A 26,353-nucleotide genomic window follows, 5' to 3' on the forward strand; every position below is an offset into this window, starting at 1 on the left:
TGGGTTCAGTTTGGGACACCTCCTTTATCCTGCTTTACTGCTGGGTTCAGTTAGGGACACCTCCTTATCCTGCTTTAATGTTGGGTTCAGTTAGGGACACCTCCTTTATCCTGCTTTACTGCTGGGTTCAGTTAGGGACACCTCCTTATCCTGCTTTAATGTTGGGTTCAGTTAGGGACACCTCCTTTATCCTGCTTTACTGCTGGGTTCAGTTAGGGACACCTCCTTATCCTGCTTTAATGTTGGGTTCAGTTAGGGACACCTCCTTTATCCTGCTTTACTGCTGGGTTCAGTTTGGGACACCTCCTTTATCCTGCTTTACTGCTGGGTTCAGTTAGGGACACCTCCTTATCCTGCTTTAATGTTGGGTTCAGTTAGGGACACCTCCTTTATCCTGCTTTACTGCTGGGTTCAGTTAGGGACACCTCCTTATCCTGCTTTAATGTTGGGTTCAGTTAGGGACACCTCCTTTATCCTGCTTTACTGTTGGGTTCAGTTAGGGACACCTCCTTATCCTGCTTTAATGTTGGGTTCAGTTAGGGACACCTCCTTTATCCTGCTTTACTGCTGGGTTCAGTTAGGGACACCTCCTTATCCTGCTTTAATGTTGGGTTCAGTTAGGGACACCTCCTTTATCCTGCTTTACTGCTGGGTTCAGTTAGGGACACCTCCTTATCCTGCTTTAATGTTAGGTTCAGTTAGGGACACCTCCTTTATCCTGCTTTACTGCTGGTTTCAGTTTGGGACACCTCCTTTATCCTGCTTTACTGCTGGGTTCAGTTTGGGACACCTCCTTTATCCTGCTTTACTGTTGTGTTCAGTTAGGGACACCTCCTTTATCCTTCTGTACGGTTGGGTTCAGTTTGGGACACCTCCTTTATCCTGCTTTACTGTTGTGTTCAGTTAGGGACACCTCCTTTATCCTGCTTTACTGTTAGGTTCAGTTAGGGACACCTCCTTTATCCTGCTTTACTGTTGGGTTCAGTTAGGGACACCTCCTTCATCCTGCTTTACTGCTGGGTTCAGTTAGGGACACCTCCTTTATCCTGCCTTACTGTTGGGTTCAGTTAGGGACACCTTTATTCTGCTTTACTGTTGGGTTCAGTTAGGGACACCTCCTTCATCCTGCTTTACTGCTGGGTTCAGTTAGGGACACCTCCTTTATCCTGCTTTACTGTTGGGTTCAGTTAGGGACACCTCCTTCATCCTGCTTTACTGCTGGGTTCAGTTAGGGACACCTCCTTTATCCTGCTTTACTGTTGGGTTCAGTTAGGGACACCTTTATCCTGCTTTACTGTTGGGTTATATCTGGGACACCTCCTTTATCCTGCTTTACTGTTGGGTTCAGTTTGGGACACCTCCTTTATCCTGCTTTACTGTTAGGTTCAGTTAGGGACACCTCCTTTATCCTGCTTTACTGTTGGGTTATATCTGGGACACCTCCTTTATCCTGCTTTACTGTTGGGTTCTACCTGGGACACCTCCGTTATCCTGCTTTACTGTTGGGTTCAGTTAGGGACACCTCCTTTATCCTGCTTTACTGTTGGGTTCAGTTAGGGACACCTTTATCCTGCTTTACTGTTGGGTTCAGTTTGGGACACCTCCTTTATCCTGCTTTACTGTTGGGTTCAGTTAGGGACACCTCCTTTATCCTGCTTTACTGTTGGGTTCAGTTAGGGACACCTCCTTTATCCTGCTTTACTGTTGGGTTCAGTTAGGGACACCTCCTTTATCCTGCTTCACTGTTGGGTTCAGTTAGGGACACCTCCTTTATCCTGCTTTACTGCTGGGTTCAGTTTGGGACACCTCCTTTATCCTGCTTTACTGCTGGGTTCAGTTAGGGGCACCTCCTTATCCTGCTTTAATGTTGGGTTCAGTTAGGGACACCTCCTTTATCCTGCTTTACTGCTGGGTTCAGTTAGGGACACCTCCTTATCCTGCTTTAATGTTGGGTTCAGTTAGGGACACCTCCTTTATCCTGCTTTACTGCTGGGTTCAGTTAGGGACACCTCCTTATCCTGCTTTAATGTTGGGTTCAGTTAGGGACACCTCCTTTATCCTGCTTTACTGCTGGGTTCAGTTTGGGACACCTCCTTTATCCTGCTTTACTGTTGTGTTCAGTTAGGGACACCTCCTTTATCCTGCTTTACTGCTGGGTTCAGTTTGGGACACCTCCTTTATCCTGCTTTACTGCTGGGTTCTACCTGGGACACCTCCTTTATCCTGCTTTACTGTTGGGTTCAGTTAGGGACACCTCCTTTATCCTGCTTTACTGTTGGGTTCAGTTAGGGACACCTCCTTTATCCTGCTTTACTGTTGGGTTCAGTTAGGGACACCTCCTTTATCCTGCTTTACTGTTGGGTTCAGTTAGGGACACCTCCTTTATCCTGCTTTACTGTTGGGTTATATCTGGGACACCTCCTTTATCCTGCTTTACTGCTGGGTTCAGTTAGGGACACCTCCTTTATCCTGCTTTACTGTTGGGTTCAGTTAGGGACACCTCCTTTATCCTGCTTTACTGTTGGGTTCAGTTAGGGACACCTTTATCCTGCTTTACTGTTGGGTTCAGTTAGGGACACCTTTATCCTGCTTTACTGTTGGGTTATATCTGGGACACCTCCTTTATCCTGCTTTACTGTTGGGTTCAGTTTGGGACACCTCCTTTATCCTGCTTTACTGTTAGGTTCAGTTAGGGACACCTCCTTTATCCTGCTTTACTGTTGGGTTATATCTGGGACACCTCCTTTATCCTGCTTTACTGTTGGGTTCTACCTGGGACACCTCCGTTATCCTGCTTTACTGTTGGGTTCAGTTTGGGACATCTCCTTTATCCTGCTTTACTGTTGGGTTCAGTTAGGGACACCTCCTTTATCCTGCTTTACTGTTGGGTTCAGTTAGGGACACCTCCTTTATCCCGCTTCACTGTTGGGTTCAGTTAGGGACACCTCCTTTATCCTGCTTTACTGCTGGGTTCAGTTTGGGACACCTCCTTTATCCTGCTTTACTGCTGGGTTCAGTTAGGGACACCTCCTTATCCTGCTTTAATGTTGGGTTCAGTTAGGGACACCTCCTTTATCCTGCTTTACTGCTGGGTTCAGTTAGGGACACCTCCTTATCCTGCTTTAATGTTGGGTTCAGTTAGGGACACCTCCTTTATCCTGCTTTACTGCTGGGTTCAGTTAGGGACACCTCCTTATCCTGCTTTAATGTTGGGTTCAGTTAGGGACACCTCCTTTATCCTGCTTTACTGCTGGGTTCAGTTTGGGACACCTCCTTTATCCTGCTTTACTGCTGGGTTCAGTTAGGGACACCTCCTTATCCTGCTTTAATGTTGGGTTCAGTTAGGGACACCTCCTTTATCCTGCTTTACTGCTGGGTTCAGTTAGGGACACCTCCTTATCCTGCTTTAATGTTGGGTTCAGTTAGGGACACCTCCTTTATCCTGCTTTACTGCTGGGTTCAGTTAGGGACACCTCCTTATCCTGCTTTAATGTTGGGTTCAGTTAGGGACACCTCCTTTATCCTGCTTTACTGCTGGGTTCAGTTAGGGACACCTCCTTATCCTGCTTTAATGTTGGGTTCAGTTAGGGACACCTCCTTTATCCTGCTTTACTGCTGGGTTCAGTTAGGGACACCTCCTTATCCTGCTTTAATGTTAGGTTCAGTTAGGGACACCTCCTTTATCCTGCTTTACTGCTGGTTTCAGTTTGGGACACCTCCTTTATCCTGCTTTACTGCTGGGTTCAGTTTGGGACACCTCCTTTATCCTGCTTTACTGTTGTGTTCAGTTAGGGACACCTCCTTTATCCTTCTGTACGGTTGGGTTCAGTTTGGGACACCTCCTTTATCCTGCTTTACTGTTGTGTTCAGTTAGGGACACCTCCTTTATCCTGCTTTACTGTTAGGTTCAGTTAGGGACACCTCCTTTATCCTGCTTTACTGTTGGGTTCAGTTAGGGACACCTCCTTCATCCTGCTTTACTGCTGGGTTCAGTTAGGGACACCTCCTTTATCCTGCCTTACTGTTGGGTTCAGTTAGGGACACCTTTATTCTGCTTTACTGTTGGGTTCAGTTAGGGACACCTCCTTCATCCTGCTTTACTGCTGGGTTCAGTTAGGGACACCTCCTTTATCCTGCTTTACTGTTGGGTTCAGTTAGGGACACCTCCTTCATCCTGCTTTACTGCTGGGTTCAGTTAGGGACACCTCCTTTATCCTGCTTTACTGTTGGGTTCAGTTAGGGACACCTTTATCCTGCTTTACTGTTGGGTTATATCTGGGACACCTCCTTTATCCTGCTTTACTGTTGGGTTCAGTTTGGGACACCTCCTTTATCCTGCTTTACTGTTAGGTTCAGTTAGGGACACCTCCTTTATCCTGCTTTACTGTTGGGTTATATCTGGGACACCTCCTTTATCCTGCTTTACTGTTGGGTTCTACCTGGGACACCTCCGTTATCCTGCTTTACTGTTGGGTTCAGTTAGGGACACCTCCTTTATCCTGCTTTACTGTTGGGTTCAGTTAGGGACACCTTTATCCTGCTTTACTGTTGGGTTCAGTTTGGGACACCTCCTTTATCCTGCTTTACTGTTGGGTTCAGTTAGGGACACCTCCTTTATCCTGCTTTACTGTTGGGTTCAGTTAGGGACACCTCCTTTATCCTGCTTTACTGTTGGGTTCAGTTAGGGACACCTCCTTTATCCTGCTTCACTGTTGGGTTCAGTTAGGGACACCTCCTTTATCCTGCTTTACTGCTGGGTTCAGTTTGGGACACCTCCTTTATCCTGCTTTACTGCTGGGTTCAGTTAGGGCACCTCCTTATCCTGCTTTAATGTTGGGTTCAGTTAGGGACACCTCCTTTATCCTGCTTTACTGCTGGGTTCAGTTAGGGACACCTCCTTATCCTGCTTTAATGTTGGGTTCAGTTAGGGACACCTCCTTTATCCTGCTTTACTGCTGGGTTCAGTTAGGGACACCTCCTTATCCTGCTTTAATGTTGGGTTCAGTTAGGGACACCTCCTTTATCCTGCTTTACTGCTGGGTTCAGTTTGGGACACCTCCTTTATCCTGCTTTACTGTTGTGTTCAGTTAGGGACACCTCCTTTATCCTGCTTTACTGCTGGGTTCAGTTTGGGACACCTCCTTTATCCTGCTTTACTGCTGGGTTCTACCTGGGACACCTCCTTTATCCTGCTTTACTGTTGGGTTCAGTTAGGGACACCTCCTTTATCCTGCTTTACTGTTGGGTTCAGTTAGGGACACCTTTATCCTGCTTTACTGTTGGGTTCAGTTAGGGACACCTCCTTTATCCTGCTTTACTGTTGGGTCATTCTGGGACACCTTTATCCTGCTTTACTGTTGGGTTATACCTGGGACACCTCCTTTATCCTACTTTACTGTTGGGTTCAGTTTGGGACACCTGCTTTATCCTGCTTTACTGTTGGGTTCAGTTAGGGACACCTCCTTTATCCTGCTTTACTGCTGGGTTCTACCTGGGACACCTCCTTTATCCTGCTTTACTGTTGGGTTCAGTTAGGGACACCTCCTTTATCCTGCTTTACTGTTGGGTTCAGTTAGGGACACCTCCTTTATCCTGCTTTACTGTTGGGTTCAGTTAGGGACACCTCCTTTATCCTGCTTTACTGTTGGGTTCAGTTAGGGACACCTCCTTTATCCTGCTTTACTGTTGGGTTATATCTGGGACACCTCCTTTATCCTGCTTTACTGCTGGGTTCAGTTAGGGACACCTCCTTTATCCTGCTTTACTGTTGGGTTCAGTTAGGGACACCTCCTTTATCCTGCTTTACTGTTGGGTTCAGTTAGGGACACCTTTATCCTGCTTTACTGTTGGGTTCAGTTAGGGACACCTTTATCCTGCTTTACTGTTGGGTTATATCTGGGACACCTCCTTTATCCTGCTTTACTGTTGGGTTCAGTTTGGGACACCTCCTTTATCCTGCTTTACTGTTAGGTTCAGTTAGGGACACCTCCTTTATCCTGCTTTACTGTTGGGTTATATCTGGGACACCTTTATCCTGCTTTACTGTTGGGTTCTACCTGGGACACCTCCGTTATCCTGCTTTACTGTTGGGTTCAGTTTGGGACATCTCCTTTATCCTGCTTTACTGTTGGGTTCAGTTAGGGACACCTCCTTTATCCTGCTTTACTGTTGGGTTCAGTTAGGGACACCTCCTTTATCCCGCTTCACTGTTGGGTTCAGTTAGGGACACCTCCTTTATCCTGCTTTACTGCTGGGTTCAGTTTGGGACACCTCCTTTATTGCTGGGTTCAGTTAGGGACACCTCCTTATCCTGCTTTAATGTTGGGTTCAGTTAGGGACACCTCCTTTATCCTGCTTTACTGCTGGGTTCAGTTAGGGACACCTCCTTATCCTGCTTTAATGTTGGGTTCAGTTAGGGACACCTCCTTTATCCTGCTTTACTGCTGGGTTCAGTTAGGGACACCTCCTTATCCTGCTTTAATGTTGGGTTCAGTTAGGGACACCTCCTTTATCCTGCTTTACTGCTGGGTTCAGTTTGGGACACCTCCTTTATCCTGCTTTACTGCTGGGTTCAGTTAGGGACACCTCCTTATCCTGCTTTAATGTTGGGTTCAGTTAGGGACACCTCCTTTATCCTGCTTTACTGCTGGGTTCAGTTAGGGACACCTCCTTATCCTGCTTTAATGTTGGGTTCAGTTAGGGACACCTCCTTTATCCTGCTTTACTGCTGGGTTCAGTTAGGGACACCTCCTTATCCTGCTTTAATGTTGGGTTCAGTTAGGGACACCTCCTTTATCCTGCTTTACTGCTGGGTTCAGTTAGGGACACCTCCTTATCCTGCTTTAATGTTGGGTTCAGTTAGGGACACCTCCTTTATCCTGCTTTACTGCTGGGTTCAGTTAGGGACACCTCCTTATCCTGCTTTAATGTTAGGTTCAGTTAGGGACACCTCCTTTATCCTGCTTTACTGCTGGTTTCAGTTTGGGACACCTCCTTTATCCTGCTTTACTGCTGGGTTCAGTTTGGGACACCTCCTTTATCCTGCTTTACTGTTGTGTTCAGTTAGGGACACCTCCTTTATCCTTCTGTACGGTTGGGTTCAGTTTGGGACACCTCCTTTATCCTGCTTTACTGTTGTGTTCAGTTAGGGACACCTCCTTTATCCTGCTTTACTGTTAGGTTCAGTTAGGGACACCTCCTTTATCCTGCTTTACTGTTGGGTTCAGTTAGGGACACCTCCTTCATCCTGCTTTACTGCTGGGTTCAGTTAGGTACACCTCCTTTATCCTGCTTTACTGTTGGGTTCAGTTAGGGACACCTTTATCCTGCTTTACTGTTGGGTTCAGTTAGGGACACCTCCTTCATCCTGCTTTACTGCTGGGTTCAGTTAGGGACACCTCCTTTATCCTGCTTTACTGTTGGGTTCAGTTAGGGACACCTCCTTTATCCTGCTTCACTGTTGGGTTCAGTTAGGGACACCTCCTTTATCCTGCTTTACTGTTGGGTTCAGTTAGGGACACCTCCTTTATCCTGCTTTACTGTTGGGTTCAGTTAGGGACACCTCCTTTATCCTGCTTTACTGTTGGGTTCAGTTAGGGACACCTCCTTCAACCTGCTTTACTGTTGTGTTCAGTTAGGGACACCTCCTTTATCCTGCTTTACTGTTGGGTTCAGTTAGGGACACCTCCTTTATCCTGCTTTACTGTTGGGACACCTCCTTTATCCTGCTTTACTGTTGGGTTCTACCTGGGACACCTCCTTTATCCTGCTTTACTGTTGGGTTATATCTGGGACACCTCCTTTATCCTGCTTTACTGTTGGGTTCTACCTGGGACACCTGCTTCATCCTGCTTTACTGCTGGGTTCAGTTAGGGACACCTCCTTTATCCTGCTTTACTGTTGGGTTCAGTTAGGGACACCTTTATCCTGCTTTACTGTTGGGTTCAGTTAGGGACACCTCCTTCATCCTGCTTTACTGCTGGGTTCAGTTAGGGACACCTCCTTTATCCTGCTTTACTGTTGGGTTCAGTTAGGGACACCTCCTTTATCCTGCTTTACTGTTGGGTTCAGTTAGGGACACCTCCTTTATCCTGCTTTACTGTTGGGTTCAGTTAGGGACACCTCCTTTATCCTGCTTTACTGTTGGGTTCAGTTAGGGACACCTCCTTTATCCTGCTTTACTGTTGGGTTCTACCTGGGACACCTCCTTTATCCTGCTTTACTGTTGGGTTCAGTTAGGGACACCTCCTTTATCCTGCTTTACTGTTGGGTTCAGTTAGGGACACCTCCTTTATCCTGCTTCACTGTTGGGTTCAGTTAGGGACACCTCCTTTATCCTGCTTTACTGCTGGGTTCAGTTTGGGACACCTCCTTTATCCTGCTTTACTGCTGTGTTCAGTTAGGGACACCTCCTTATCCTGCTTTAATGTTGGGTTCAGTTAGGGACACCTCCTTTATCCTGCTTTACTGCTGGGTTCAGTTAGGGACACCTCCTTATCCTGCTTTAATGTTGGGTTCAGTTAGGGACACCTCCTTTATCCTGCTTTACTGCTGGGTTCAGTTAGGGACACCTCCTTATCCTGCTTTAATGTTGGGTTCAGTTAGGGACACCTCCTTTATCCTGCTTTACTGTTGGGTCATTCTGGGACACCTCCTTTATCCTGCTTTACTGTTGGGTCATTCTGGGACACCTCCTTTATCCTGCTTTACTGTTGGGTTCAGTTAGGGACACCTCCTTTATCCTGCTTTACTGCTGGGTTCAGTTAGGGACACCTCCTTATCCTGCTTTAATGTTGGGTTCAGTTAGGGACACCTCCTTTATCCTGCTTTACTGCTGGGTTCAGTTAGGGACACCTCCTTATCCTGCTTTACTGTTGTGTTCAGTTAGGGACACCTCCTTTATCCTGCTTTCCTGCTGTGTTCAGTTAGGGACACCTCCTTTATCCTTCTGTACTGTTCGTGTGTATTTGTATAATGAAAAGGTGCTTCCTGACTACAATGCATTACTGTGATATAAATCACTTGTCTCACCTAGCGTATCTTAAGGTTAAAGCACTAACTAAGTCACTCTGGATAAAAAGCCTCTGTAAAATGACTCAAATGTACCAAAAACCAATCCGGGGACACGGGAGGGGGGGGGGTTGTGTTATTTTTTTTTATCCAAACGGCAGTGTATTCTCAGAATAATTACAAATGTCAGAAGATATGACACAGTAACACCCAGTGATACAACTTGTACAACAATTACATGAACTGCAGTGGTTGAACAGCATGACTGTAAACAAAAATAATCATTAAAAAAAAGGGGGCTCTGTCCCAAATGGCACCGTTTTCATTCCCTATATAGTGCACTACTCTTGACCAGGGACATTTTGACCAACACCTTTTGAACAGATCCTTTATGGGCCCTGTTCACAAAGTAGGCCACTATATAGGGAGTATGTTGTCAATTTGGGATGTAGTCCCCCCCAAAAAATATATATATATAATTTGTCCGGTCACCTTGCGATAACAAATGTGTTGTTGTCCCCTGTAAATGTGTGTCATGTGTTGGCACTGAAAGGTCATTTCAATTACAGACAAGGAACCTGCAACAACCTATAACATGCTTGAGTAATAATTACATATTTCTTTTGTTTCATATATTAAAATGCACTTTGTGCAGACATTCAGAACATGTAAAAAATAATAATAATAATAATTAAAAGTTATTTTTTGATGAGCTGTATTTAGGTTCCGTGTCAGACTAACGTGGGACCGTCCAGTCAGACGTCAAAAAGAAGGATGACTGACTAAGGATGACTGACTAAGGATGACTGACTAAGGATGACTGACTAAGGATGACTGACTAAGGATGACTGACTAAGGATGACTAAGGATGACTGACTAAGGATGACTAAGGATGACTGACTAAGGATGACTAAGGATGACTGACTAAGGATGACTGACTAAGGATGACTGACTAAGGATGACTGACTAAGGATGACTGACTAAGGATGACTAAGGATGACTGACTAAGGATGACTGACTAAGGATGACTGACTAAGGATGACTAAGGATGACTGACTAAGGATGACTAAGGATGACTGACTAAGGATGACTAAGGATGACTGACTAAGGATGACTGACTAAGGATGACTGACTAAGGATGACTGACTAAGGATGACTGACTAAGGATGACTAAGGATGACTGACTAAGGATGACTGGTTGGCACATACTGTGGGTAAAGGCCTGGAGTTCCTCCATCCTGGTCACATGACCAGGAACAACAAGGGGCCCTAGTTAGAAGATGGGACTGAATCCCGTCCTATAGACTCCGGGGGATTTGGACGGTGCACCATTTTTTTTTTTAAATGTCATTTCTGACCGAGACGACATGTGCAGCATTTTACTGTGAACATTGACTTAAAAAAATATATAATTAAACGTGCATTGTGGAGAAAGCGCAATCGGATTGAATTGTGGGCCATAGAGAGGCTTTAAGTTGGGCTCAGAGGTTTTCCCGGGCCAGGTCACATGGTCAGGAACAACTCCTGGCCATCCACATACTGTAGAACAAGGTTTCTGACAGTTATTTCAGTTGAAAAAAATGTTTATTTTTATTTTTAAATCAAAAACCCTTTCCAGTTTGATTTGATGTAATTTGCATTATGCTCAAAGACACTTCCTATAGTTTTTGCATGCGTCCCAAATGAACTACATACAGTAGGGAATAGGGTGCCATTTGGGAAGCAGGCAGTTTCCACACTTTAGTGCCGCAAAATGAAATATCTTACTGCTGTACAGGGATGGATGCCAAGCCTTTACCCCCAATCCAAGTCTGTGTGTGTGTGTGTGTGTGTGTGTGTGTGTGTGTGTGTGTGTGTGTGTGTGTGTGTGTGTGTGTGTGTGTGTGTGTGTGTGTGTGTGTGTGTGTGTGTGTGTGTGTGTGTGCGTGTGTGCGTGTCTGCGTGTGTCTGCATGTGTGCGTGTCTGCGCGTGCGTGCGTGTGTGTGTGTGTGTGTGTCTGCACCTAATGAGATATCAAAAGAGCTTACAAGTTTTGAAGTACATAATTTACATGGTTTTTGAGGCAAAGAGTGTTTCTACACTGACTGACAGGTGAGGTGAGCTCAGTGGTGCATCTGGAAGCAGAGAAATATAACATGTAGAAAAAAGACAACAACAAGAAGCCAACAGCCAGAGCTAGCTATGTACTGCACTGTAGAACGTTCCTAATTCTAGAATAGAATGTCTTGGAATAGCCAGATCTCTGAACACTCACAGTTCTCTTTCCCCCCCATGTCAGATACCAGGCGTATTGGAGCCGAGCCACGACAAAGTGTATATGTTTTCTAACAGAGGAGTTCTAGTGGCTTCAGAAGAAGTGTGTGTGGTGTATTCTAATTCTAAACGCATTTGATTGATGATATTCAATGATTAACTGCAGTCATTTGTGTAAAAAAAAAAATGTAGAATGGAATTCCTTGAACCCTTTGAAGGAATGTCAACAGTACATCCTGTTTGAACATTCTAATTGATTCAAATCAATGACGTCATAAAGGGATTCCGGAACAGAGGACAAAGGTAACCACTGTCATAAGATTCTTAGATTCACCCCTCCAATGGTTAAGCAGAATGAAAGGTCATTCTGGGAGGCTGGGTGTCTCTATAAAGGACATGAATACAGTATATATACAGCAAACAGACAAAAAGATCCATCTCAACATTTTCACAGCATTAAAATAAAGTGAAAGGGGGTTACATTGGTTGGACGGTTGGTAAATAATATGGTCGCCTGAATGACAAAGAAAAACACAAACAAAACAAACAAAATGGCCGAAAACGCCTCAAGTCATTCTTACGGAAGAGACTCCGTGGTGTAGGGAGACGTGATCAAGTCTCTCTCCTGGCACTACTTTTGACATGAGGCCTGGTCTATAGTAGTGCACTAAATAGGGAATAGGGCTCTGGTCACTAGTAGTGCACTAAATAGGGAATAGGGCTCTGGTCACTAGTATTTCACTAAATAGGGAATAGGGCTCTGGTCACTAGTAGTTCACTAAATAGGGAATAGGGCTCTGGTCACTAGTAGTGCTCTAAATAGGGAATAGGGCTCTGGTCACTAGTAGTTCACTAAATAGGGAATAGGGCTCTGGTCACTAGTAGTTCACTATATAGGGCTCTGGTCACTAGTAGTTCACTATATAGGGAATAGGGCTCTGGTCACTAGCAGTTCACTATATAGGGCTCTGGTCTATAGTAGTATCACTATATAGGGAATAGGGCTCTGGTCACTAGTAGTTCACTATATAGGGAATAGGGCTCTGGTCACTAGTAGTTCACTATATAGGGAATAGGGCTCTGGTCACTAGTAGTTCACTATATAGGGAATAGGGCTCTGGTCACTAGTAGTTCACTATATAGGGAATAGGGCCCTGGTCACTAGTAGTGCACTATATAGGGAATAGGGCTCTGGTCACTAGTAGATCACTATATAGGGAATAGGGCCCTGGTCACTAGTAGTTCACTATATAGGGAATAGGGCTCTGGTCACTAGTAGATCACTATATAGGGAATAGGGCTCTGGTCACTAGAAGATCACTATATAGGGAATAGGGTCCCAATTGGAACGAAGGTTGTGTAAAAAATAAAAATAAAATTTTAAAAATGGAACGTCTAGTTGTCATAGCAACTGTGATGAAGCTTGTTTCCCCCCTTTTCCCAATCCTGACCAATCAACAAAGGGGACCTTAGATCCGTTTCTATGGGCAATGTTATGCTATTCTGAAGGGGATAGACTGGGGAACACGGTGCATGTCAAAGATGCCTTGCGTCCCAAATGGCCCCCTATTCCCTATTTATAGTGCACGACTTTTGACCGGGGCCCATAGGACTCTCATCAAAAGTAGTGCACTATATAGGTAGTAGGGTGCCATTTTGGGTCACACACCCCTGGGTGGAGGTAAAGATATCATTATGATTAAACTGTAAGTCATTTTGCCACCCATCTCAGTGCCAAGAATTGGTCTAATTTAACCTGTTTGACATGGTTTTTGTTTTGTTTGTTGATTATATGAAAGCACTTTTGTCTTCAAAATGAAGCCAGTCAGTTACAAAACGTCCCGATTCTGTAACGTTTCATAACTTTTCTATTCGGTTTGTAAATCATCCTCATCACCACCATAGCTGAAGGCATGGACACAAGGTATACTGTTAAACTGTTAAATCAAGGCATCTCTCTTCCCACCCCTCTGCCAGAACAATGGACTATTCCATGTCAACTGCTTATCTGTGCTTTTCTGGAAGTGGGTGACTACATTTTCTGTAGTTTTTAGGGAAGTTATTTTGACTATGAGACATGTAGACAGAATTCAAATCTTGTTCTGCTTTCCAATCCTCTCATATCTTCACGTGGACCCAGTAAGAAGGTCAGGGATCATTAACTAGATTCAGACAGAATGTGATTGCAAATTGACCACAAGAAGCCCAAACATATATATTTGACTAAAACATAATTATTTAAAACCTTGCCTACATTTTGCATACGATCCCATACCTGTATCTATCTATTATGTGAATATCTATTATGTGAATATCTATTATGTGAATATCTATTATGGGAATATCTATTATGGGAATATCTATTATGTGAATATCTATTATGGGAATATCTATTATGGGAATATCTATTATGTGAATATCTATTATGGGAATATCTATTATGTGAATATCTATTATAGGAATATCTATTATAGGAATATCTATTATGGGAATATCTATTATGTGAATATCTATTATGTGAATATCTATTATGGGAATATCTATTATAGGAATATCTATTATAGGAATATCTATTATAGGAATATCTTGGAACACCTCTCCAAAATGTTAATAGTTTGGAGCTGTTTTGCTGGTGTTTTTACAGTCGTACGTCCAACAATAAAAAAAAAATATATATATATAAATATATATAAATTGGGGGGCCAAATAAAATCACCTGCGGGCCAAATTCAGCCCGTGTGCCACCAGTTAGAGAACCATGGCATAGAGTCTAACTCTGGGCTGGGGGCTTCTTAGGGTGTAAGAACTAGGGGGATGTTTTAGTCTAGGGTTTAGGGCGTAGAGTGTATGGTGCAAGGGGTAGATTTGGAACAGGGAACATGTGACATGGTAATACTGGACGTTGGCCAAAAGAACAGAAAAGACAGACATAGGATACATCCTAAATGGGACCCTATTCTCTACATAGTAAACTACTTTAGACCAGAGCCCTATTCCCTATATATGGTGCCCTACTTTAGACCAGAACCCTATGGCACCCTATTCCCTATATAGTGCACTACTTTAGACCAGAGCCCTATTCCCTATATAGTGCACTACTAGTGACCAGAGCCCTATAGAATCCTATTCCCTATATAGTGCACTACTTTAGACCAGAGTCCTATAGAACCCTATTCCCTATATAGTGCACTACTTTAGACCAGAGCCCTATTCCCTATATAGTGCACTACTTTAGACCAGAGCCCTATTCCCTATATAGTGCACTACTTTAGACCAGAGCCCTATGGCACCCTATTCCCTATATAGTGCACTACTTTAGACCAGAGCCCTATTCCCTATATAGTGCACTACATTATGCAGGGAATAGGGCGCCATTTGGAAAGGCACACATACTATACAAACAAACAAAAGGCTCCATCGAGAAAACTAATTTTAAAAAAGACTACTGATACAATGGTTCAGTCCCAAATAGTACCCTTTTCCCGACACAGTGCACTACTTCTGACCAGGACCCATAGGCCACAGGTAAAAGTAGTGGACTATATAGGGGAATAGGAAACCATTTGGGGCATATCCTGTGCTTCTTTAAAAAATACACTGACCGACCCCTACTGCGGTATCACCATGGTTACACTGACCGACCCCAAACTCAGACTAGGTTCTACTGCGGTATCACCATGGTTACACTGACATATCCTGTGCTTCTTTAAAAAAAATATTTAAAAAAAGAAAAAAAAGAACAAGATCCTTAATACACATTTTCCTCGTTCCAAAAAACAAATAAACAACAATAAAAACCAACAACAACAACAACAACAACGTAGAAAAGAATGATGTATGCATTCAAGTGGTACGTAATATGGCTTTTATACAATACACCTTTTAGTGAAAATATACATCTAGGACACAATTCAAGTACAAATGTACAAAATCTTTAAACTCATATGTTTTTCTTTTAATTATTATAATTACACTTTTTAATACATATCATAAATACAGGTTTACCATTTATCGAGTTCCTAACATTTTACGCTCTGGATGAGGAGGAGGAGGAGGAGGAGGGGAGGAGGAGGAGGAGGAGGAGGAGGAGGAGGAGGAGGGAGAGGAGGAGGATGAGGAGGAGGAGGAGGGAGAGGAGGAGGAGGAGGAGGAGAGGAGGAGGAGGAGGAGGAGGGAGAGGAGGAGGAGGAGGAGGAGGGGAGAGAGGAGGAGGGAGAGGAGGAGGAGGAGGAGGGAGGGAGAGGAGGGGAGGAGGGGAGAGGAGGGAGGAGGAGGAGGAGGAGGGAGGAGAGGAGGAGGAGGAGGAGGAGGAGGAGGAGGGAGGAGGAGGAGGAGGAGGAGGAGGAGAGGAGGAGGAGGAGGGAGGAGGAGGAGGAGGAGGAGGAGGAGGGAGGAGGAGGAGGAGGAGGAGGAGGAGGAGGAGGGAGGAGGGAGGAGGGAGGAGGAGGAGGGAGGAGGAGGGAGGAGGGGAGGAGGAGGAGGAGGAGGAGGAGGAGGAGGAGGAGGAGGAGGAGGAGGAGGAGGGGAGGAGGAGGAGGGAGAGGAGGGAGGAGGAGGAGGAGGAGGAGGAGGAGGAGGAGGAGGAGGAGGAGGGAGGAGGAGGAGGGAGAGGGAGGAGGGAGGAGGAGGAGGAGGAGGAGAGGAGGAGGGAGAGGAGGAGGAGGGAGGAGGAGGAGGAGGAGGAGGGAGGAGGAGGGAGGAGGAGGGAGGAGGGAGGAGGAGGAGAGGAGGAGGAGGAGGAGGAGGAGGAGGGAGGAGGAGGGAGGAGGAGGGAGGAGGAGGAGGAGGAGGAGGAGGAGGGAGGAGGAGGAGGAGGAGGAGGAGGGAGGAGGAGGAGGAGGAGGAGGGAGGAGGAGGAGGGAGGAGGAGGGGAGGAGGGAGGAGGAGGAGGAGGAGGGAGGAGGAGGAGGAGGAGGAGGAGGAGGAGGAGGAGGAGGAGAGGGAGGAGGGAGGAGGGGAGGAGGAGGAGGAGGAGGAGGAGGAGGAGGAGGAGGAGGGAGGAGGAGGGAGGAGGAGGAGGAGGAGGAGAGGAGGAGGAGGAGGAGGAGGAGGAGGAGGAGGAGGAGGAGGAGGAGGAGGAGGAGGAGGAGGAGGAGGAGGAGGAGGAGGAGGAGGAGGAGGAGGAGAGGAGGAGGAGGAGGAGGAGGAGGAGGAGGAGGAGGAGGAGGAGGAGGAGGAGGAGGAGGAGGAGGAGGGAGGAGGGGAGGAGGAGGAGGAGGGAGGGAGGAGGAGGAGGAGGAGGAGGAGGAGGAGGAGGGAGGAGGAGGAGGAGGGAGAGGAGGAGGAGGAGGGAGGAGGAGGAGGAGGAGAGGAGGAGGAGGAGGAGAGGAGGAGGAGGAGGAGGGAGAGGAGGAGGAGGGAGAGGAGGAGGAGGAGAGGAGGAGGAGGGAGGAGGAGGAGGAGGAGGAGGAGGAGAGGAGGAGGAGGAGGAGGGGAGAGGAGGAGGAGGGGGAGGAGGAGGGAGAGAGGAGGAGAGGAGGAGGAGGGAGAGCAGGGAGGAGGGAGAGGAGAGGAGAGAGGAGGAGGAGGAGGAGGAGGGAGAGCAGGAGGAGGAGGAAGAGGGAGAGCAGGAGGAGGAGGAAGAGGGAGAGCAGGAGGAGGAGGAAGAGGGAGAGCAGAGGAGGAGGAGGAGGGAGAGCAGGAGGAGGAGGAGGAGGAGGAGGAGGAGCAGGAGTGGTTTAAAGTCGGGAAGGCTTCTCGTGCTCTTCGTCTTCGTAGCCACTCTTTAAACAGACCTGGGAACAGTTAGTTAAATAAGCTGTTACATAGGATCAATGGGTTCTTCATCTTTTAGAAACAGACTCTGAATCAGTTAGGTTATATACAGTACATTCTGAAAGTATTCTGACCCCTTCCATACAATCAATGGGCTCTTTAAACTTTACATTTATTTGATTTTTTAGCATAAGACTATAACGTAACTTTTCACTATCTTTAAAAACAGACTCTGAATCAGTCAGAGGTTGTTGAATATTTTCAACAGGTTCTATCAGACCATTAATAACTGACCCGAGATCAGCCGTAGGTGTGCTGTATAATCTTTCAGCCATTATTTACATTCAAGTCATTTAGCGAACGCCCTTTATCAGAGAGACTTACAGGAGCATTTAGGGTTAAGTGTCTTGCTCGAGGACACATCAACTGATTTTTCACCTTAGTCGGCTCAGGGATTCGAACCAGCAAACATTCGGTGACTTGCCCAACGCTCTTAAGCACCACACTACCTGCTGCTGCCATTAAGAACTGTTTCTGGGTCAGTTAGGCTACGCATGTAGTTAATACAGAGATGTAGTCACACAGACTCAACACTTAGTTAGGCCTTATCAACTGGACTTCCTGCTTTACCAACTGGACTTCCTGCTTTACCAACTGGACTTCCTGCTTTACCAACTGGACTTCCTGCTTTACCAACTGGACTTCCTGCTTTACCAACTGGACTTCCTGCTTTATCAACTGGACTTCCTGCTTTATCAACTGGACTTCCTGCTTTACCAACTGACTGGGGTAAAACAACACTCTTCAACCAGAGAAGAAACACACGCAGAGAGCCTTCAACCAGAGAAGAAACACAAGCAGAGAGAGCCTTCAACCAGAGAAGAAACACAAGCAAAGAGCCTTCAACCAGAGAAGAAACACAAGCAGAGAGCCTTCAACCAGAGAAGAAACACAAGCAGAGAGCCTTCAACCAGAGAAGAAACACAAGCAAAGAGCCTTCAACCAGAGAAGAAACACAAGCAGAGAGCCTTCAACCAGAGAAGAAACACAAGCAGAGAGCCTTCAACCAGAGAAGAAACACAAGCAGAGAGAGCCTTCAACCAGAGAAGAAACACAAGCAGAGAGCCTTCAACCAGAGAAGAAACACACGCAGAGAGCCTTCAACCAGAGAAGAAACACAAGCAGAGAGAGCCTTCAACCAGAGAAGAAACACACGCAGAGCGAGTCTTCAACCAGAGAAGAAACACACGCAGAGAGCCTTCAACCAGAGAAGAAACACAAGCAGAGAGAGCCTTCAACCAGAGAAGAAACACAAGCAGAGAGAGCCTTCAACCAGAGAAGAAACACGCAGAGAGAGCCTTCAACCAGAGAAGAAACACACGCAGAGAGCCTTCAACCAGAGAAGAAACACAAGCAGAGAGAGCCTTCAACCAGAGAAGAAACACAAGCAGAGAGAGCCTTCAACCAGAGAAGAAACACACAGAGCCTTCAACCAGAGAAGAAACACGCAGAGAGCCTTCAACCAGAGAAGAAACACAAGCAGAGAGAGCCTTCAACCAGAGAATAAACACGCAGAGCCTTCAACCAGAGAAGAAACACGCAGAGAGCCTTCAACCAGAGAAGAAACACAAGCAGAGAGAGCCTTCAACCAGAGAAGAAACACAAGCAGAGAGCGTTCAACCAGAGAAGAAACACAAGCAGAGAGAGCCTTCAACCAGAGAAGAAACACAAGCAGAGAGCCTTCAACCAGAGAAGAAACACAAGCAGAGAGAGCCTTCAACCAGAGAAGAAACACAAGCAGAGAGAGCCTTCAACCAGAGAAGAAACACGCAGAGCCTTCAACCAGAGAAGAAACACGCAGAGCCTTCAACCAGAGAAGAAACACGCAGAGCCTTCAACAGAGAAGAAACACGCAGAGCCTTCAACCAGAGAAGCCTTCAACCAGAGAAAACAATCAGAGCCTTCAACCAGAGAAGAAAAAGAAAGATGGAGAGAGCCTTCAAAGAAAGAAACAAGATGGAGGCCTTCAACCAGAGAAGCCTTCAACCAGAGAAGAAACACAAGCTTAAGCCCCCCACCACCTCTCACAGAGAAGAAACACGGCGGGGGGAGGAGAGAAGCACCACTTGCCTCTCGTCTGAACAGCCTGTAGAAGAATCCTCTCTTTGGCGGTGGGTTGGGTCTGTTCACATCCAGATCTGAACACAGCAGGCCCTCGGTCTCATAGACGTTGATCTCCTTAAAACACTCCATCTCAATCATCTAGAGAGAGTATTAACACAGTATAAAACACTCAATCATCTAGAGTATTAACACAGTATAAAACACTCAGTCATCTAGAGTATTAACACAGTATAAAACACTCAGTCATCTAGAGTATTAACACAGTATAAAACACTCAGTCATCTAGAGTATTAACACAGTATAAAACACTCAGTCATCTAGAGTATTAACACAGTATAAAACACTCAGTCATCTAGAGTATAACACAGTATAAAACACTCAGTCATCTAGAGTATTAACACAGTATAAAACACTCAGTCATCTAGAATATTAACACAGTATAAAACACTCAGTCATCTAGAGTATTAACACAGTATAAAACACTCAGTCATCTAGAGTATTAACACAGTATAAAACACTCAGTCATCTAGAGTATTAACACAGTATAAAACACTCAGTCATCTAGAGTATTAACACAGTATAAAACACTCAGTCATCTAGAGTATTAACACAGTATAAAACACTCAGTCATCTAGAGTATTAACACAGTATAAAACACTCAGTCATCTAGAATATTAACACAGTATAAAACACTCAGTCATCTAGAATATTAACACAGTATAAAACACTCAGTCATCTAGAATATTAACACAGTATAAAACACTCCATCTCAATCATCTAGAGTATTAACACAGTATAAAACACTCAATCATCTAGAGTATTAACACAGTATAAAACACTCAATCATCTAGAGTATTAACACAGTATAAAACACTCAGTCATCTAGAGTATTAACACAGTATAAAACACTCAATCATCTAGAGTATTAACACAGTATAAAACACTCAATCATCTAGAGTATTAACACAGTATAAAACACTCAAGAGAGAGAGAGAGAGAGACAGAAAGAGACAGAGACAGAAAGACACAGAGAGAGAGACAGAGAGAGAGAGACACAGAAAGAGATAGAGAGAGACAAGAAAGAGATAGAGAGAGAGACACAGAAAGAGACACAGAGAGAGACAGAAAGAGACAGAAAGAGAGACAGAAAGACAGAGACACACACAGAGAGAGAGACACAGAAAGAGAGACAGAGAGAGAGACAGAAAGACAGAGACACACACAGAGAGAGAGAGAGAGAGAGACAGAAAGAGACACAGAGAGCGAGACAGAGAGAGACACAGAGAGAGAGAGAGAGACACAGAAAGAGACAGAGAGACACAGCGAGAGAGACAGAGAGAGAGAGAGAGACACAGAGGGCGAGACAGAGAGAGACAGAGAGAGACAGAGAGAGAGACAGAGAGAGAGACACAGAAAGAGACACAGAAAGAGACACAGAAAGAGACAGAGAGACACAGAGAGAGAGACATAGAGAGAGAGACACAGAGAGCGAGACAGAGAGAGACAGAGAGAGAGGGGTGATAGTTTTCATTACATGGCTCAATATCCCAAGAAAACAGACATGTTGTTATCATCTAAAGGGACACATGTACCGGAACTCCCAGGTGTATAATGTTAGAATGAACGAGGTGTGTCACTGAATGGACTGGAGCAAAAACCTGCACCGGCCCCCTATTCTAAACCATGACATCATTGTTTTCACCAGACAGGTCGTGTGCAGTACCTTATGCTGCCAAGGGATGGAGACACACACACACACACACACACTACGGTACCTCGTTCTGCCAAGCGATGGACACACACACACACACACACACACACACACACTAGGGTGCGGTACCTCGTTCTGCCAAGGGATGGAGACACTTCCTGTAACAAACTTGTGGTAGAAGTCATCGTCTGTGGGGTCCAGGTTGACTCCCTTCACTGTAGAGAACTGTTCAATATCCAGAACATCTTTACAGTACACCGCCCGCGGCTGGAGAGAGAAAGAGGGAGAGAGAGAGAGAGAGAGAGAGAGAGAGAGAGAGAGAGAGAGAGAGAGAGAGAGAGAGAGAGAGAGAGAGAGAGAGAGAGGGAGAGAGGGAGAGAAGGAGGGAGGGAGGGAGGGAGGGAGGGAGGGAGGGAGGGAGGGAGGGAGGGAGGGAGGGAGGGGGAGGGAAGGAAGGAAGGAAGGAAGGAAGGAAGGAAGGAAGGAAGGAAGGAAGGAAGGAAGGAAGGAAGGAAGGAAGGAAGGAAAGAAGGAAGGAGGGAGGGAGGGAGATAGTTTGTTCATGTGCGTGTGTCCAGTGATGGAAAATGTACTCAATTGTCATACTGGAGTAAAAGTAAACATTTCCTTAACAGAAAATGTCTCAAGTAAATGTCTCAAGTAAAAGTGAAATACTACTTGATTAAAAGTCTAAAATTATCCGATTTTAAAAGTACTTAAGTAGTATTTAAAAGTATTTTTACTTAAGAACTTTAGACCACTGTGTGTGTCCTTACATCCAGGCTGAAGGGGAGGTCCAGTGTGTGTGTGTGTGTGTGTGCGTGTGCGTGTGCGTGTGTGTGTGTGTGTGTGTGTGTGTGTGTGTGTGTGTGTGTGTGTTCTTTACATCAGGACTGAAGGGAGGTTCCAGAATGCCTGCCTCGAGGCGCTTGAAGTTGATGTTCTTGAAGATGATATGAGCTTTCACCTCCACACCGCCCCGCCCCTGGCACCCCAGACGGGCTTTGGGGTCTTTGGCCAGCAGCTGAGGAAGAGGAACACAGAGTTCTAGAAGAGTAGTGTGAGGCAGAGTCAGGTACTTAAAAGAGTTGAGACAACTTCTAGAATGTTGCATATGGTTCTGATTCTAAACATTCAGTTCTAGAACATTGTTTAAATATCCCCATGTGTAATATTGTGTCTTTCACTGGAACAGAGGAACCCCCCCCTCCCCGAGGCCTGGAACAGTAACGGTCCTAAACACTCTCTCCTTTACCTCCCTCATCCCCTCCTCTCTCCTTCACCTCCCTCATCCCCTCCTCTACCTCCCTCATCCCCTCCTCTCTCCTTTACCCCCTCCTCTCTCCTTCACCTCCCTCATCCCCTCTCCTTTACCTCCCTCATCCCCTCTCCTTTACCTCCCTCATCCCCTCCTCTACCTCCCTCATCCCCTCCTCTCTCCTTTACCCCCTCCCTCTCCTTCACCTCCCTCATCCCCTCTCCTTTACCTCCCTCATCCCCTCCTCTCTCCTTTACCTCCCTCATCCCCTCCTCTCTCCTTTACCTCCCTCATCCCCTCCTCTCTCCTTTACCCCCCCTCCTCTCTCCTTTACCTCCCTCATCCCCTCCTCTCTCCTTTACCTCCCTCATCCCCTCCTCTCTCCTTTACCCCTCTCCTCTCTTCTTTACCTCCCCCATCCACTCTCCTTTACCTCCCTCATCCCCTCCTCTCTCCTTTACCCCCTCTTCCCCTCCTCTCTCCTTTACCTCCCTCTCCTTTACCTCCCTCTCCTTTACCTCCCTCATCCCCTCCTCTCTCCTTTACCCCCTCCTCTCTTCTTTACCTCCCCATCCACTCTCCTTTACCTCCCTCATCCCCTCCTCTCTCCTTTACCCCCTCTTCCCATCATCTCTCCTTTACCTCCCTCATCTCTCTTTTACCTCCCTCATCCCCTCTCCTTTACCTCCCTCATCCCCTCTCCTTTACCTCCCTCATCCCCTCTCCTTTACCCCCTCCTCTCTCATTTACCTCCCTCATCCCCTCTCCTTTACCTCCCTCATCCCCTCCTCTCTCCTTTACCCCCTCCTCTCTCATTTACCTCACTCATCCTCTCTCCTTTACCTCCCTCATCCCCTCCTCTCTCCTTTACCCCCTCCTCTGTCCTTTACCTTCCTCATCCCCTCCTCTCTCCTTTACCTCCCTCTTCCCCCCCTCTCTCCTTTACCTCCCTCATCCCCTCCTCTCTCCTTTACCTCCCTCACCCCCTCCTTTACCTCCCTCATCCCCTCCTCATCCCCTCCTCTCTCCTTTACCTCCTTTACCTCCCTCATCCCCTCCTCATCCCCTCCTCTCTCCTTTACCACCCTCATCCCCTCCCCTCTCCTTTACCTCCCTCATCCCCTCCTCTCTCCTTTACCTCCCTCATCCCCTCCTCTCTCCTACCTCCCTCATCCCCTCCTCTCTCATTTACCTCCCTCATCCCCTCCTCTCTCCTTTACCTCCCTCATCCCCTCCCTCTCTCCTTTACCTCCCTCATCCCCTCTCTCATTTACCTCCCTCATCCCCTCCTCTCTCCTTTACCTCCCTCATCCCCTCCTCTCTCCTTTACCTCCCTCATCCCCTCCTCTCTCCTTTACCCCCTCCTCTGTCCTTTACCTTCCTCATCCCCTCCTCTCTCCTTTACCTCCCTCTTCCCCTCCTCTCTCCTTTACCTCCCTCATCCCCTCCTCTCTCCTTTACCTCCCTCACCCCCTCCTTTACCTCCCTCATCCCCTCCTCATCCCCTCCTCTCTCCTTTACCTCCTTTACCTCCCTCATCCCCTCCTCATCCCCTCCTCTCTCCTTTACCACCCTCATCCCCTCCCCTCTCCTTTACCTCCCTCATCCCCTCCTCTCTCCTTTACCTCCCTCATCCCCTCCTCTCTCCTACCTCCCTCATCCCCTCCTCTCTCATTTACCTCCCTCATCCCCTCCTCTCTCCTTTACCTCCCTCATCCCCTCCTCTCTCCTTTACCTCCCTCATCCCCTCTCTCTCCTTTACCTCCCTCATCCCCTCCTCTCTCCTTTACCTCCCTCATCCCCTCCTCTCTCCTTTACCTCCCTCATCCCCTCCTTTCTCCTTTACCCCCTCCTCTCTCCTTTACCTCCCTCATCCCCTCCTCTCTCCTTTACCCCCTCCTCTCTCCTTTACCTCCCTCACCCCCTCCTCTCTCCTTTACCCCCTCCTCTCTCCTTTACCTCCCTCATCCCCTCCTCTCTCCTTTACCTCCCTCATCCCCTCCTCTCTCCTTTACCTCCCTCATCCCCTCCTCTCTCCTTTACCTCCCTCATCCCCTCCTCTCTCCTTTACCTCCCTCATCCCCTCCTCTCTCCTTTACCTCCCTCATCCCCTCCTCTCTCCTTTACCTCCCTCATCCCCTCCTCTCTCCTTTACCCCCTCCTCTCTCCTTTACCTCCCTCATCTCTCCTTTACCTCCCTCATCCCCTCCTCATCCCCTCCTCTCTCCTTTACCTCCCTCATCCCCTCCTCTCTCCTTTACCTCCCTCGTCAAAGAAGAAGATTGTATTTGTGGGCAACCACACAGATAGGTTTTACACTAGTGCTCCAAAAGCTCATTCATGGATAAAGTAAATATTATCTCTGGTGGACCGGTCTGAAACATGACCACTGCTCAACCACCATGGATACAGACACAGTAGAGAAGAGATGTTGACCACACACACCTGCACACAAAACACACACACACCTGCACACAAAACACACACACACACACACCTGCACACAGAACACACACACACCTGCACACAGAACACACACACACCTGCACACAAAACACACACACACACACCTGCACACAAAACACACACACACACACCTGCACACAGAACACACACACACACCTGCAGACAGAACACACACACCTGCAGACAGAACACACACACCTGCACACAGAACACACACACACCTGCAGACAAAACACACACCCACCTGCACACAGAACACACACACACCTGCACACAGAACACACACACCTGCACACACACCTGCACACAGAACACACACACACACACACCTGCACACAGAACACACACACCTGCACACACACCTGCACACAGAACACACACACACACACACCTGCACACAAAACACACACACACACACCTGCACACAAAACACACACACACACACCTGCACACAGAACACACACACACACCTGCAGACAGAACACACACACCTGCAGACAGAACACACACACCTGCACACAGAACACACACACCTGCAGACAGAACACACACACCTGCACACACACCTGCACACAGAACACACACACACCTGCAGACAAAACACACACCCACCTGCACACAGAACACACACACACCTGCACACAGAACACACACACCTGCACACACACCTGCACACAGAACACACACACACACACACCTGCACACAGAACACACACCCCATGTGACCTCACTCTCTCCCTAACCCCGGCAGAGGAATAACTAACTGCAGTTGTGTGTGTTGTTTGACCACGCCGTCCATCTCTCCCACCTGTCTGCAGATATCCTTGGCCTCCTCAGAGAACTTGTCAGAGTATTCCTCGGGGTCTTCTCGCACTCGTCTGTCCACCTCTTCTCTCTTCACTCGTTCTTTACGCCGGCGGAAGGGCGACTGACCCTGGATCATCTCAAACACCAGACAGCCCAGACCCCACCAGTCAGGACTGAAGGAGTAGGACTCATTCTGGATCACCTCTGGGGCTGACGGAGAGACGGATGAGAGAGAGAAGGAGAGATGGATGAGAGAAGGAGAGAAGGAGAGAGAGAGAATTAGAAAGAGAGAGAGAGAGAGAGACAGATGAGAGAGAGAGAGAGAGAGAGAGAGAGAGAGAGAGACAGAGAGACAGAGAGACAGAGAGACAGAGAGACAGAGAGAGAGAGAGACAGAGAGACAGAGAGAGAGAGAGAGAGAGAGAGAGAGAGAGAGAGAGAGAGAGAGAGAGAGAGAGAGAGAGAGAGAGAGAATTAGAGAGAATTAGAGAGAGAGAGAGAGAGAGAGAGAGAGAGAGAGAGAGAGAGAGAGAGAGAGAGAGAGAGAGAGAGAGAGAGAGAGAGAGAGAGAGAGAGAGAGAGAGAGAGAGAGAGAGAGAGAGAGAGAGAATTAGAAAGAGAGAGAGAATTAGAAAGAGAGAGAGAGAGAGAGAGAGAGAGAGAGAGAGAGAGAGAGACAATTAGAAAGAGAGAGAGAGACAATTAGAAAGAGAGAGAAGGAGAGACGGATGAGAGAGAGAAGGAGAGAGAGAGATGAAAGATAGAAATATTGTTTAAACAATAGTCAGGACTGAAGGAGTAGGACTCATTCTGGATCACCTCAGGAGCCGACGGAGAGGGACGAGAGGAGAGAGAGAGATAGAGAGGAAGGGGAGACAGGGAATAGAGAGGGGATAGATTATGTCTAGACACATCCAGGTCTAGGAGAGAGAGGGAGACGGGGTTAAAAAGAGATGGAGAGAGGGATGAGAGGAGAGAGAGAGAGATGAAGACGAGGAATCAAGGGGAT

At 46.9% G+C, this 26,353-nt stretch overlaps 1 protein-coding gene across 3 annotated transcripts in view; it reads right to left on the reverse strand.

The window, feature by feature from the left end:
• Window positions 1-16,927: 16,927 nt before the first annotated feature.
• Window positions 16,928-26,353, reverse strand: part of LOC124022347 (G protein-coupled receptor kinase 6-like) — a 52,390-nt gene continuing 42,964 nt past the window's right edge. For 2 of the 3 annotated variants that reach the window (XM_046337270.1, XM_046337272.1), the window contains 5 exons: window positions 25,346-25,554; window positions 21,700-21,837; window positions 20,943-21,080; window positions 19,109-19,240; window positions 16,928-16,998 (listed from right to left, as the gene is read on the reverse strand). In XM_046337270.1, coding sequence (XP_046193226.1) covers window positions 16,942-16,998; window positions 19,109-19,240; window positions 20,943-21,080; window positions 21,700-21,837; window positions 25,346-25,554 — 674 coding nt within the window. In that variant the 3' untranslated portion in view covers window positions 16,928-16,941. Of the gene's footprint in view, window positions 16,999-19,108; window positions 19,241-19,831; window positions 19,880-20,942; window positions 21,081-21,699; window positions 21,838-25,345; window positions 25,555-26,353 lie in introns of those variants that run through there. The other variant, XM_046337271.1, reaches the window with a different exon arrangement.

Source organism: Oncorhynchus gorbuscha, unplaced genomic scaffold (assembly GCF_021184085.1).
Source record: "Oncorhynchus gorbuscha isolate QuinsamMale2020 ecotype Even-year unplaced genomic scaffold, OgorEven_v1.0 Un_scaffold_1352, whole genome shotgun sequence".
Classification (NCBI taxonomy): domain Eukaryota; kingdom Metazoa; phylum Chordata; class Actinopteri; order Salmoniformes; family Salmonidae; genus Oncorhynchus; species Oncorhynchus gorbuscha.